The sequence below is a fragment of the Cygnus atratus genome, chromosome 13 (genome assembly GCF_013377495.2).
Source record: "Cygnus atratus isolate AKBS03 ecotype Queensland, Australia chromosome 13, CAtr_DNAZoo_HiC_assembly, whole genome shotgun sequence".
NCBI lineage: Eukaryota > Metazoa > Chordata > Aves > Anseriformes > Anatidae > Cygnus > Cygnus atratus.
In genome coordinates this window covers 15,447,995-15,461,785 of record NC_066374.1, presented here as the reverse complement: position 1 = coordinate 15,461,785, position 13,791 = coordinate 15,447,995, and the positions used below count along the sequence as shown (strand labels likewise).

Sequence of the window (13,791 nt, the reverse complement as noted above, 5' to 3'; positions counted from 1 at the left end):
TACAAGATAGGCAATGAAAACATAGAAATTGTAGTCTTCCAACTCTGGCTGCACAATGTTGTTTTTTAATATAAACTTTTGTTCTTTTATGTTCTGATATAATTTTTCTTGTTTTGTAGATGAGTTCAGTGAAAATGTTGCGGTCACGTCTCAATGGGATCCTTTTCAGGCTTATGTTTGAAGAACACGTAAACAATATCAAACCTGACATTATGGCGGTTACAATAGCTTGTGAAGAGCTGAAGAAGAGTGAAAGCTTTAGCAGGCTTTTAGAGTTAGTGTTGTTCCTTGGAAACTACATGAACTCTGGTTCCAGAAATGCACAGTCTCTTGGTTTTAACATCAGTTTTCTTTGCAAGGTAAGATGAAACTATAAAACTGGTAAGTGCAGATTCATGAAGCTTACAACCACAAGAGAAACTACCATAAGTTAGGGAAAAACAATCAATCAATGTAGTTTACTGCCCACATCTCTATTTTAAATAACAGATGCACAAACACAGAATAAAACTTTCTAGCATGGTACGTTGCTATAGCTGTCCTACTCAGTGCACTGGTGATTAAAGGCAGTCGTTAAACTATAAGTCTGTTCTGAGTCTTTCTGGAACATAAAAGTAGAACAGCCTTTCCAACCCCAATTTTTTCAACCATCACCTCTTCAATAGTATGCATGTAGACTTCGTGTTAAATAGTTCTGGCTACTTGTCTCTTGCTTCTGTCTTCCATCCTGCAAGTGTTGCTTCCATCCATAAAGCAAGAAGTAAGTATGTGGAATTAAAGATGGACATTGTTATCCTATGTTAAACTTCACTTGTGGTGGCAAAATGAAATACAACATCGACTTAATTGGTAGCAGCACTTGTTTATTTAAATGATGAAATGTGATTAAGGCATTGATCTGAGCTTGACCATCTCAGTTTGTAAAGTACCTGTCTTTGAAATAAAGAGATGCAACATCTGTAAACAGATGTAAACATCTGTAAACTGCTTACTATAGTTAAATATAAAGATTTTGCCAACTTGAAGTAAAATAAAACCATGACCCGGAAAGTAGTTTCATTCATTAATGGCTTTTTTTAAGAGTGGCCAAGTTGAAGTTTATTTTATAAATCCAGTGCCACTTTTTCTTGTCACTAACATATGAATCTAAAGGGAAATTAGTGAGTTAAGTGGAAATCTACTTTTTTAATTTAGAGGGAGAGAAAATGATGACTATGCATAAATGGTATTCTAGCATAGCACAGATTTGAGAAGGTATTCTTGCATTCCAGGTGACTTATGAATTGCTGTCAATGCAAATCCCACAGGTGTTGACACAGCTAATATAGATTGACTAATCCTGCAAATTGTTTTCTACTTGAACTGAGTAATTGCTGAAGCATAACTATCTGTGCTTACAGCTAAATTCCATTTAAAATAACTGAGATAAAAATTTATGACTACTTGCCTTGCCCTCAAAAAAAAACAACCCACCTTTTTTCAAGGCGTGTTTCTGAAGGAAGTACTTTTTTTTTTTTTTACCTGCGAGAGAAAATATTTAAACATTCTCCATAACAAAATGCTTACTGTGCTGCTGCGTGTAGATGTTAATTATGTTTTGTTGTAAGGTGATGTCTAAAAATAAAATAAGCACAAGGACAGTGATGTCTGTTGGAGTGAAAAAGGAGGTCTCACCAAAATGTAGACATAAAATTGTATCATTAATACCTCTGTATAGTAATTACACCTTCTGAATTACCACTAATTAGTTGCAAAGTCAGGAAAAAATAATTTAAGTTAGTGGATAAATTTCTCGAGACAGAGCGACATGGTTATTGGCTATTTGCTTCTGTTGTTTATTACTTAAGTTAAAAGATGTTTGCTGCTTCCATTTAGTGCTCTGGTTTTCATTGCTTTTATGCATTTGCCATTCTAATTTGAATTAGATCATTATAATAACATGCTTTTGCTATAGGTGTTTTTTCTCAAATTTTGTCTCTGTACCTTTGCTTTAGTGTCATACTTAAAGAACCACGCTTCTGGACCATTGATATTTATTTTGTATACAAAAAAAAAGGTGTTTACACACTTAGTATTCTTGTTTATTTTTTTTAATTTCATTACTCCTATAGACAAAACTGATATTTGGGTAATGACTGTTTTTTGTACATTATTTTTGATTGGTAATTGCATTTGGTTCCTTTGTTAAATAGCTTTCAAATTCTGCCCTCTCATTCTCCCCCCAAAGTAGCAAAGATGGCATTATTGGCTCTGTATTATTAACTAAGAGTATAGTCTCACAGACCTTTGTTAACTGTCTTGAATAATATAACATATTAAACTATATCAGGTGGTGGTATCTTCTGATAATATAAGATTTAATATATCTGTAGCCACTTATCAGCTTTATTACATGATTAAAACAGTCTTGGAATTGAAGACTTGGAAAATGATTGGCCTTCAATGGTGTAAATGAATGCTTCTGTATGTGTAAGGATGGTAGGGTGAGTGTAATGTCCTGTTCACAGAAATCTTACTGTGAATAGAAAAAATAGAAATACCTGACTTCTATTTTTTCGCTGAAGGCACTAAGAGAAAGAAGTGACATTTTACAGCAAAAACAAGATAGCAGTCTGTTTGCCAGTGTCTTGTGGCTTATGTGTGTTTGCTTTGTGGTGTACCTATATGCCACTAAATTTTGAAGACTGTGTAAACACTGAAAGACAATTAATTAATTAATTTATTTATTTTTCTGGTGGCAATTTGATAAGGCAACGTTACTGCATAAAAAGGTCTGCCTTGAATAATTTTCAAGTGTATTTGTTTCTTCTCCCAGGCAATATGTTTGAGTTGCAAGCTTTTATGGAGGAATTTGAGAGCCATTAGTTTGCCTTTTGATAGAATATATGTAAAGCATAATAATGACTAACTTACTTTACTGTTTTGTGAGCTCTGTTTTTGTGTGTAGAACCCTCGTAAGTCATAGTATGTTATTACTTAGAAATCGCATTTCCATAATGTCAGGCACATTGTTAGACTAGACGTCAGGTATAATATGCCAAAGAAATTTCAACCGAATTTTTTGTTTTGCTTGCCATGAAAGTGGCTTTTTTGTTGTTGTTATTTAAGTGACTTTAGAAACAGAAAAGTTTCTTACCTTTTCTCATATTGACTTTTGTTGAATCACACTATGGCATGAATATAAATTACAATTTGTGAAATGCTGTAGAGCATGCTTTAAGAACTTGTCTGCTGTTCTGCCTGTCAGTTGGCATACTTAATCATTTAGGAAAAAAATCAGAGGACACAATGTCTTTCTACTAACCACACGATCATCTATTCTCTTAAAACAAAAAACGACATTTTAAATTGTGAAGTTGCTGCCAGTTTTGGGAAGAGCTTTAACCTGAGACTGCACTTGTATGAAGTGCATTCATTCCCTGTCCCAGTATTTAAAATGTCTATGTCAGCTTCTTTTCAAATATACTGTGAAGGTGTTATTTTCATACTATATAAATATATAGTATATAATTTCTTACTATATAAAATAAAGAAAGCTTTCATAGTATGGCTTTTTTGCTATTAAGTTTGCAGCTTCTTGGAGCTTGCTGTTTTTTATTAATCGAGGGAGGATTGATCTGTTAATTTGAAGTGATGCTTTGACTAGTCTTCTGTTGTCAGGGACAACTATACAAAGGAAAAGTCTGTATTAGGTGCATTTTGCTTCTTTCAGTGGCTCATGAACGATGGCAAAACTTAGTGTTATGAACTGTTCATGAGGTTCAAAAACATACAGTGGGACACGAGGCAAAGTAAAAAGGGGAAAGTATGAATATCTTTTTTGGAATTACTAGCACGATTAAGCTTCTATTTTGTGTAGAACAACTATGTTTTGATGTCTGTCTATATCACAGTTGATGACAATTTTAAAGATGAGGATGCCTGTTTGTCTACTTTCAAAGATTACATACCTAGTGACTGTTTCTACAGGAGTTTTAAAAACCAATAAGACTGTTTAGCTTAGTGTTTTCAAATGTTGGTCACTTTGCTAATTTTTGGACTGATGGCTTTTTTTAAGCTCACTGTAGTCTATTTGATCGGATGAAGCATGATATAAGTTTAATAACACTATTATCCTCTGAATATTCTTGTTCTAGAAGGACTTCAGCTGTTATGTGAACATGATTTATTATAAATCAAGCTGAATGTGGCTTGTATGTTAGTTTTTAGCTATTCTTTGTATTTGATGTTTTGACAAGGGTTTAAGTCTCAGAAGAAATAACCAGAAAATATAGTTGGTTCAGGGGAATCAGAACAGTGGATATTAATCAAGAATTTTTAAAGTCTTGATACTTGTAAGATTGTAAGATTGTTGTCATTAGACCAATAATTTAAACTGTCTTTAGGCTTTCTGCCTATGGAAACACAGTAAGAGAGCTTTTGATTTTTATTTTTTTTTGGTAGAGACAGAATTTCTGACTGTTGGCAAGTTAGAAGAAGTGTCTGTGTACACATTTCTTTATTTAAAATACATTTAGAAATCAGTTTGTTTTTATGAAGTATCCTAACCTGATAAATTCACGCTTCAATAGAACTTGATATCCATATTGATTTTGTTGTTTGAACAATCTTAAAATTAATTGTCTGTTAGTAGATCTGCAATCAAAAACAAGGCAGCTATTGATCTGAGAGAAATCTTTTGTTTTGTGAAATGCATGTCCTTAAAATACAGCTGGTCATCTGATATACGGAAATCTTATTGTGTAATAGCTTTTAATAAAGTTCAATAAGAGAAAACACTGATTCAAACTTATTTGGTTATAGTTAGAAAGCTAATGCTTTTGCAAATCCTTAAAAGCAAATTATGTTTCTGAATGTTACACTGCAGAGTATATTGGAAAAAGCAGTGATTTGTAAACAACCTTTGGCAGAATACAGAAAACTTAATTTTGTTTAAATAGGAGAGGCCAAGCAGTTACTCCTGGTGTATGTTTTAGAGCATTCTTGATTGCCTAAGTGTCAAGTGCTCTGTGAAAACATGAATATGGCAGAAGTAGCAGAGTTATGGCAGGAAGGGTGCTGTAATAATTAACTGAAGTTGAGTATTTTTGAGTTGTTGCTTTTGATTATTGTGTGTAAATGATTGAACTGTAGTTGCAAAAAGATGATAGTTACCATCTTTTCAAGGATGAGAAAACCCTTGTAGTTTTAGGCTAGATAGAAATTTAATTGAAAGAAAAAAGATTAGCTTTAAGCATATGTAGAGTACAACTTCTGTTGTTTTGTGTTTGAGTTAATGGAAAGGCAAACAGCAAGCATTGTTGCTTTAAATAAAGCTTTTCTATTATTCCATCTGGAAAAATTGGGTATTTTATGTAATAAGTAATATTTCTGTGTTGTTCATAGTGTGAATAGTAGAAGATGAGCTGTTCATATAGTTTGAGTATCACTGACTAGTGTTTATTTATTGTCTACCGGTCTCTTCTCTGTTAAGGTAGGGATAGAGAGAGAGATTTCTTGGCATGAGAAGTTACTTTATGTAATCTCATTTAAATCAGTAGAAAGCTCTTTCAGGAGTTGGACTTTGATGATCCTTGTGGGTCCCTTCCAACTCAGGGTATTCTATGATTTATAATAATCAATGTTGCTCTAGTGGTGATTCTATGAATATAGAAAGTTGCCTTACATTCACTGTCACTTTTATCTCCTGCACCTGAAAACTTAATCCAAAAATACCTGTTAAAGAAGAAAAACAAATTAAAACCTGAAACTGGTTATGGTGTGATTTACCATTTTAAATTGTTTATCAAAATATTGCAAGAAACAGGGCAATTTTATTATATTGATGTTATTTTTGAACTACGGACCTAGATACTCTATATTTAATTGATTTGAATGGCTATGCTTGCAAGTATTGTGTTCTGTGTATATTTATCTTTAATCCTTTCCCAGACAATGAATGCAATAGTACCCAAATTAATGCTTTGACATATAGCAGGAAGCTGCTCCATAAAACCTATATTGATCTACTGACTTCTTCAAATGTGTTATTTCCACATTTTCTCTCAGATTAAGGCCGTGGAATCAAAATCTATATTTGAAGATTTTAACATCCGTGTTAGTATCTCATATAAAAATAAATGGATTGGAAAACCTTAAGTCAGTGACATACATTACTAATGTTTTACAAATGCCATATATGTGGGCGTTGCTCTATAAAAGCTCTTCTGTTCCAATGCATTAATACTACTAGAGAAGTAGTAGATAAATTGGGTTATTTTGCTTTAAAATAAAAAATAAATTCCCAAATGGTGAATTCTTCTAATATTAATGAGTTTTGTTTATTAAGTCTCAAGGAATCGTTATAACTTCTCTGGGAATGCTTTGGAAATGAAACAGTAAAAACAAGGGGGGTATAATGCAGAAGCATTTGAAAAGCAAGGTTTTTTAGGAGTCATGAACTTGTGTTCCAGTACATGTAGTTATTAGGCAGGATGCAAAATATTTTTATATATTTTTTTAATTATTTAATATAGCTAGGTTGATAGCAAGGAAGTTCTCTTGACAAAATTTTGAAGATATAACCCTAAAATCCACCATTTCCTTTAAAAACGGGAAATCTTGTGTGTTTTCAATAAAATCAAAAATGTGGACTTCTACCAGAGAGTCAAAAGAGGAAGGACCCATAAAGTTTTCACAGAGTGTACTTGTATTCAGGGTAAACAGAGAATGTCAAAGCATATTCAAACTTTTGTTAGCATTCTGGGTTCTATCTTGTTTGTAGATTTATTTTTAAATAATGTCTGCCAAACTACACTTGAGAAATGCCTATTTTCTTCTCTCATTATTAGTAGGCTTAGAATTTTATTTTAAAATATTGATACAATTACTCAATATTAGGTATTGAAAGTCAAATATGAATTAATTTAGTTAAAATGCGTTCCTTGATTGGGCTAAAGTAGAGAATTTGACAGGATTGCTCAGGATCTGTATGACTGTTTATTAAATGTTTTAAACAGTTTAGCAGATGCTAATATTAGTTTGGATGTTAATGGTGGTGACCAAACATGTTTATTTTGTAATCTGTAGGTAAAATAATTTGGTTGTTTTCAGGGAACAAATATTTTATCCACTATGATATCATAAAGATCAAAGAATGAAAATCCCACAATTGCTGTTCACAGACAAATTGGAATGCAATTTCTTCTTGCTATGCAGATGTTGGGCCACTAAATCTATGTTTTTTTTTCAAGTTGGAAAAACCTTTATATATACGTAGCATATTAAAACCTTTTAACTACATACCGTTACTGAGCACTGTTTAATCTTTAACCGCTGATTTGTTATGAATTAAATTGCATTCTTAATTGCCTAAATACCTTATATTTTTAAAAGCCTGGTTTTGGACTGCACTCATTTATTCTTAAAGGGTAATCCATAAAGCTGAAAGGCCTGTATTAAATTGAACATCAATGGCAAGCCTGTCATGAGGATTATAGAATTATAACTTCTAGTGATTTACAGAATGAGAAAACAAATAGGAGATTTTATACACATTTATATATACTTCTTAAATAAATCCTTGATTTCATTTGTTCTGTATGTTGTAGCTTTTTTTGTACAAGAACTGTGGTTAATAAAATTCAATTTAAAGGTCCTCACAGATATACTTGTAATACCACTTCTCTGTGAAAAGTGGGGAACACTCATCTCAAAGTCTTGCATACACCTACTGTATCTGTGAACTTCATAAATAAGGGGTAATCTCCACTAAATCTTCAGTCAACTCACACATTCATTCTTTACGTCTGCGTGAAAATAGATAAAACTGAATTTGGACTTAAATTCTTTTTGTCGTTTCGTTGTCTTTCGTTTGTCGTTAAGTTTGTGATGTTTCTTTGCATTTACATGCACATGCCACAAGTATATGTGTTTACTTGGAGTTTTGTCACTAGACCTGTATTTTAACAATGATTTCAGAGCAATCTTTAAAATAATAAATTGATTCTAGCAGTTAATGCCCTTACGTTAATTGGGAGCAGAGGGTCATATTGCCTTCAGAACACTAGTTCATTTCAGACCACTAGAAATTGCCTGTCCAATTGAGAGGAGAGTGAAAATACGAAATTGCCTTCAGTGTGTACAATTCTCATGCACCTTTTCCTGAATAAAACTGGACTTACTGAATTTATTTTACTGGTAGTCAGAATTACTTTTGCTTTACTATTGTCATTTGGTGTCCCAGTGTGGTGCATTTATATCATGTCTTTGAATAGAATTTGTCTGAAAATGCAAGCAAGCTGAAAGATTAAGATCAAGCAGTATTCTTTAGATTTTGCTTCAATAAAAATTGAGAATTTACTATATTAATTTTCTTTAACTTGCCTGGTGAAAGACCAAGTACTTTAACACTGTGTCCAGCTATGCAGCATTTCAGAGGCATTGCTTTAGAAATCTGGCAGTGGGGGCATTTGGAGAATGAACTAAACTCTATTAATCTCTGTTCACATCTTTGTTTGTTTGTTTTTATATAACAGGATTCTGAACTGCCTTTGCTAAAATCTCAAAACTTTATTGTACTGTCTTCAGGTTTAAGAAATGAGAACAAAAAATACAGTATGGGGTTAAATTCCCTCTGTAGTCCTAAAACAAAGAATTGCAGAAGTTTGTTTTTAAAATTTTTGCTTCATTTGCAGGCAACCTATTCAGTTAACTTTTTGCTAATGAGTTTAAATAAAATGAATTCGGCAGATGTAAAAAAATGTTTTTAAAAAGTGCTTTTTTTTCTTCTATTCACTTTTTAGATTAGAGATACTAAATCAACAGATCAGAAAACAACCTTACTGCATTTTCTGGCAGAAATCTGTGAGGAGAATTACCGGGACATCTTAAAATTCCCAGATGAACTGCAGCATGTTGAGAGTGCAAGTAAAGGTAAGCAAGTAGATGAAACACCTAGAGGTAATAGGTCTTTGGAGATATTTCATGTCAAAACATTTCTCTTTAGATTGCAGGATTATGTAACATGTAAGCATTGATAATCCACATGGATTTTTTTCTTTTCTGATGTTTATTGATTTAAGAAAAAGTGAGGGGGAGAAATAGTAACAAAGTAACTTCTCTTCTTCTGAAGTAGGTTGTGGAAATAATACAACGTAGCGATGTGCTTACAAAATGATATATAAAAAATTGTATAGGCAGTGTTGATTACTGTTAAGCCTTTCAAGTCTTACTGTTTGAGAGTAAGCACCCATGTGTGTATATGCATAATATGTTTCTCATTTTAATACCTGATTTTTTTTAAAAGAGAATAGCAAATATGCTTTCTAATGTGCTCAGATTGCATGTGAAAGGTACAATTCAATTTACACTGTACAGTCAATGATTAATACTGATTTTATTTTTGGTCAGTTTGCAGTATTGCCCAGTAGATGTGATAGAGAACTTGATTTATTGTTGGATAACTTTTATATATAATAAGCTGTGCTTTTTAGTGCACTTGTTGCTTAGCTATGGAAAGACTAAAATTATTTAAATCGTAAATAATATCTGCCATAAAGTATAAATGGTTATCATGTAGTGTAAGTTGTAATAAAGATTTATCCTAACAGAATTTTTCCCTGATCATATTTGCTTTAGTAGTAATTTAGTAGTAATTGAGTGAGGTTTATGATTATCTTTGAGATAAAAATGTTACATCAAAGCATAACATTTCTTATGTTAAAATTCTGTTTCAAATACCAACAGCAATTAAGCCACCAGTGCTATTCTTTGTCATAGACTTTTTTTGGTCAACTTCATAAGTATCTTTTCATGCTTTTTTCTGCACATACGCTAAAATTTGTATTGCTTAAAGTTGAAAAAGTCTTGCTGGTTCAAAGAAAGCTAACTCCCCTCCCCCAGTTTAGTTACTACATGAAATAGCAGACTTCAGAACAGTAACAGAAAAGTTTTAAATGTTAACGAGAAAAATTACTGTACAAGTGCAAAAAAACTGATAATCAGGATAAATGACAGTGTGATATAACTGTTTGAAGTGGACTGCAGTAATTTTTCGCTCCTACCTCACTACATATAATTACTTCAGAATTACGATGATAAATCCATGTTAAATTAATGCTTAAAGTTGTCAGTTGTACTCCAAGAAAGATAGTTATTTCAGAATCTAGTTTTGTTTTGCTTCTTCACATCTAATGAAAGTATCACTAGGGCTACAGTAAATAGACTTTATTTTTTTTCTCCCCTATTCTGAACATTCATTTTTCTCATGTTTTTCACCTCTTTGCTGATGGATACCTAATTGGCATGAATGCCTATTGACAAAATTCAGCTGTTCTGTTTGAATAGGGTTGAGGATGGTATTGTGGTTTTAAGGCAACATAGAAACTGAAGAAATGACTTGTACATTGTGATATTGAAGTAGTTTATAAATAAAGGTGTGTCCTTAATGTACAGCAGATGACCTACATCTGACTGCTATGTCTGAGCATTGCTATGAATGTTACATATGGAGACAGATAACTTTCTTAAACTGATCTTAAAATTGAATGGTTGATTTCAAGGTCTGTCTCTCCCCACTTCCCCAGCTTACTTGCTAAGCGTCATTAGTTTGACCTGTGTGTTCACAAGAAACTATGATTAAGAGTTTTGCAGCTTGGAGTTTTTTTTATACAGTGATTCAAAACCTTTGATATTCTCTAAGTTGACTTGAGGAATTAAACCAAAAGAGTTAGTAGAATTTAGTTTTACTAACTACAGCATCCAATAGGGAGAAAGCATTTAATGGGTGTGAAGTCCCTGTTAATCCTGAGTCTAAGATAGATGCAAAGCAGGTTTCACTGCACTTAGACATTTCATCCTGTAAGATAGGAGCTCATTAAGTTTCTTACAAACAGTGCGGACTTCTTATCAGAAGCATAAATTACTGTTCATGTTTAATGACCAAAATTTCCCTTTCAGACTCTTTTTTCTTTCTGTAACAAAGCAGATTTTTGGCAGAAAAAACTGACTTATGTAACTTGCCTCAACTGTTCCCGTGGTACTTCTTGATTATTGTTCAACTGTAATGTTCATCTCCTCTGTCACGTGTGGTCATTCCCTCTGTGTAGGAAGTTAATGTGCTTTGTGTGGAAGAGAAGACTTTCACTTCCTATTTATTATTTGTTGTTTTATAAACCAGTGGTTTTAGGGAATGAACAGTCAGGTTTAATTTTCATGTAGGAGGCTTCTTTTGTTTGAATAAATTGGCTGCAGATATGAGGGCATTCAGATCACTTAGCTATAAAACAGAAGGAAATCTATCAGCAAATATTATCTCTATGAATTTAAATAAAGAAATATAAGCAAAATCTACTTTTTAGACAGAAGGCAGCCACACAGTTTGAACTATACGTAAAGCTAAATTCGTAGACTTAGTCAACTTCTTTTAACATCTCAGGGCAATATTCTTGGTCCCATGTAAATAAAACGAAGTCTTACTTTGCTTTTATTTTCATGTAAGCATAAAGAATCAGTATCTGAACAAAAGATGTACGATTTTTAACAAATAGGAGATAAAGCATAAAACTGGATTTTAATATGTAAAGGTCAATGGGAATTAGATGAACTGCCCATGCATGTACCAAAATCTTCAATAATCTGATATTAGGTATAATAAAATATTTTTATCTTTTTAAACATGGAATATCAACCTAGTGTTTTTTGAAAACTAAAACTAAATTGGGAAATAGTTTTATTCTGGAAAGTATATGCGAAGGTCAAACTGATTAACTATCAAGAGATTATTGGCAAAGCATTCTTTCTTACTTAAAGCAGAATATATGAAAAGAAAAAGCAATAAAATCATGTGGTTGTGACAAACTGGATGCAAGTAATATTCAGTTATGGTGTTTTCTCTTAAAATTTTGATTTATGATTTTAATATATACTTAAAAAATTCACATCCCTTTCTGCAGTCAGAGAAAAACTTCAAAAATAAGAGAATACCTCACTAGAGTCAGGCAACACGTTTGGGATTTCTAGAAAAAGTTGTATTGTAAAAAGTATTTGAAAATCCTTGCAAAAGATATGTGTACTGTAACTTGAAGCTCCTCTGACTGTTAAGCTTACCAGAAATGGTAGAAAAGAAATACATAACCCACGTAATGAAGAAGGTGAAAGTTAACCATATATTTTATAATAATAATAATAATAATTTGTTTTCAAATTTTTAAAGAACAATAGCTGTAAATCATAGTTCGTGGTTTAAATAGAGTGCCTATATTTAAAATGAAACATAGCCATATTTTTATCAGTTGATTATTCTGACTAGTTCCTCCTGAGTTTAACAATTCTTGACATACTTATGTTACCTGCTTGCTTTGTCTGCCGAAGTTGGGAACTACTAGGCTTTCTACCAGGATGTAGAGTCATGAGAAGTTTTGTAAGGTTTTTTTGTTCTTTTTTGGTCCAACTCTAGTTTACTTAAGGTGGATCCATAGCGCAGTTCTCTGCATTTGGCCATTGTGTTCCATGTGCTTTCTTTGACTTTTTGGTCAAGGCAACGTGATACCTTACATATATATGTACACACACACATATATCAGAGGAGTATCTTTTGGGGAGTTAGTTCTGCAGTTAAGTATGACTCTTGAGAACAGCTAAACTGCAGGCGAAGGGCAGAGCTTACTGGTGAATCCAGTATAGGTAGTAAGGTCTCTTTCAGAAATCGTGGTTTTTTGTTCCTTTTTTTTTTCCCATTACATAGCATAGAGGATTGTTTGTCTGAAATCAAGGTATACCATATATTTTTTTAAGTATTGTTTAAAATAAAAAAACAGCCGCAGAGTATTCTATTTAAAAGGAAGTGAAAGAGATCTTGTGGGAGGTGAATTACGTGTGTGTAGTAGAGTAGAAAGTACTAATAACAGGAACAGTTTTCTCACTCATGTTGACATACAGTTTTTTTTTGGATTTACAAATGCGTTTCTGACAATTGAGGCATTTCTCTAGAAAGGACATTAGCAATCATAAGCACTGGAATGCAAATATATATACTTTACATTATGTATTATTGCAAATACTGGAAGTAAATACTATTTTTGAAAGTCTGTACAGGTGTTTCATTGAGACTTAATGTCAAATTCAGAGGGGGAAAATATTTTAAAACATTGTGTGATTGTTGTTTTAAAGTATAGCAATTTAAAACATACTCATAAGTAGTAGTCATTTTTCTGTCAAGTGGAAGTTCTATAGTTCATTGCAGTAGAAGGAACTGTTTTAACAAAGAAATCTGTGGTATTTTCTACCTTGCACAGCTTAAGTTGCTGAAACAGATTTTGCCTGATCTCACATGTTAGTGGATATGAAACAGACAGTGCCTTATGGCATTATAAATATAATGCCTGCATATGTGACTGTTCTTTCCGTAATAGAATCTGAAAGCTGGCATTTTGCTTCACAATCAAAAGTCAGTCTTACACTGTATAGTGACTTCTGTCATTCTTTTCATTCACATAAAATGCAATAATAAAACGTCAGAAAATCTCTCAATGTATTTTTCTGAATGTAGGTGCATCAAATACTGGAGAATTGTTTTCCTCCAGAAAACTGTATTTGCATATGTCATATCATATGCATATGTATTTGCACTCCCGTATTTGCATATATCACCATCGTATTGATGGTAGCTTATCCATCGTCTCATTAAAAGCTTTTTGACAGAAGCGTTCTCTTTCACTGACAAGATTTCAGTGAAGAAGACAGAGGAGTAAAGCTTCGCAGATTTTGTGTTGTAGTTCCAAGCTGCAATTTCTGAAAGACATCCTGTTGGGA

The 13,791-nt window shown here is 32.6% G+C and overlaps 1 protein-coding gene across 10 annotated transcripts in view; it reads left to right on the top strand.

Moving 5' to 3' along the window:
• The window catches only part of DIAPH2 (diaphanous related formin 2), a 186,690-nt gene that overhangs the window by 79,506 nt on the left and 93,393 nt on the right, over window positions 1–13,791 (top strand). For all 10 annotated transcript variants that reach the window (XM_050713503.1, XM_050713510.1, XM_050713507.1 and 7 more), the window contains 2 exons: window positions 120–359; window positions 8,784–8,913. In XM_050713503.1, coding sequence (XP_050569460.1) covers window positions 120–359; window positions 8,784–8,913 — 370 coding nt within the window. The remainder of the gene's footprint in view (window positions 1–119; window positions 360–8,783; window positions 8,914–13,791) is intronic.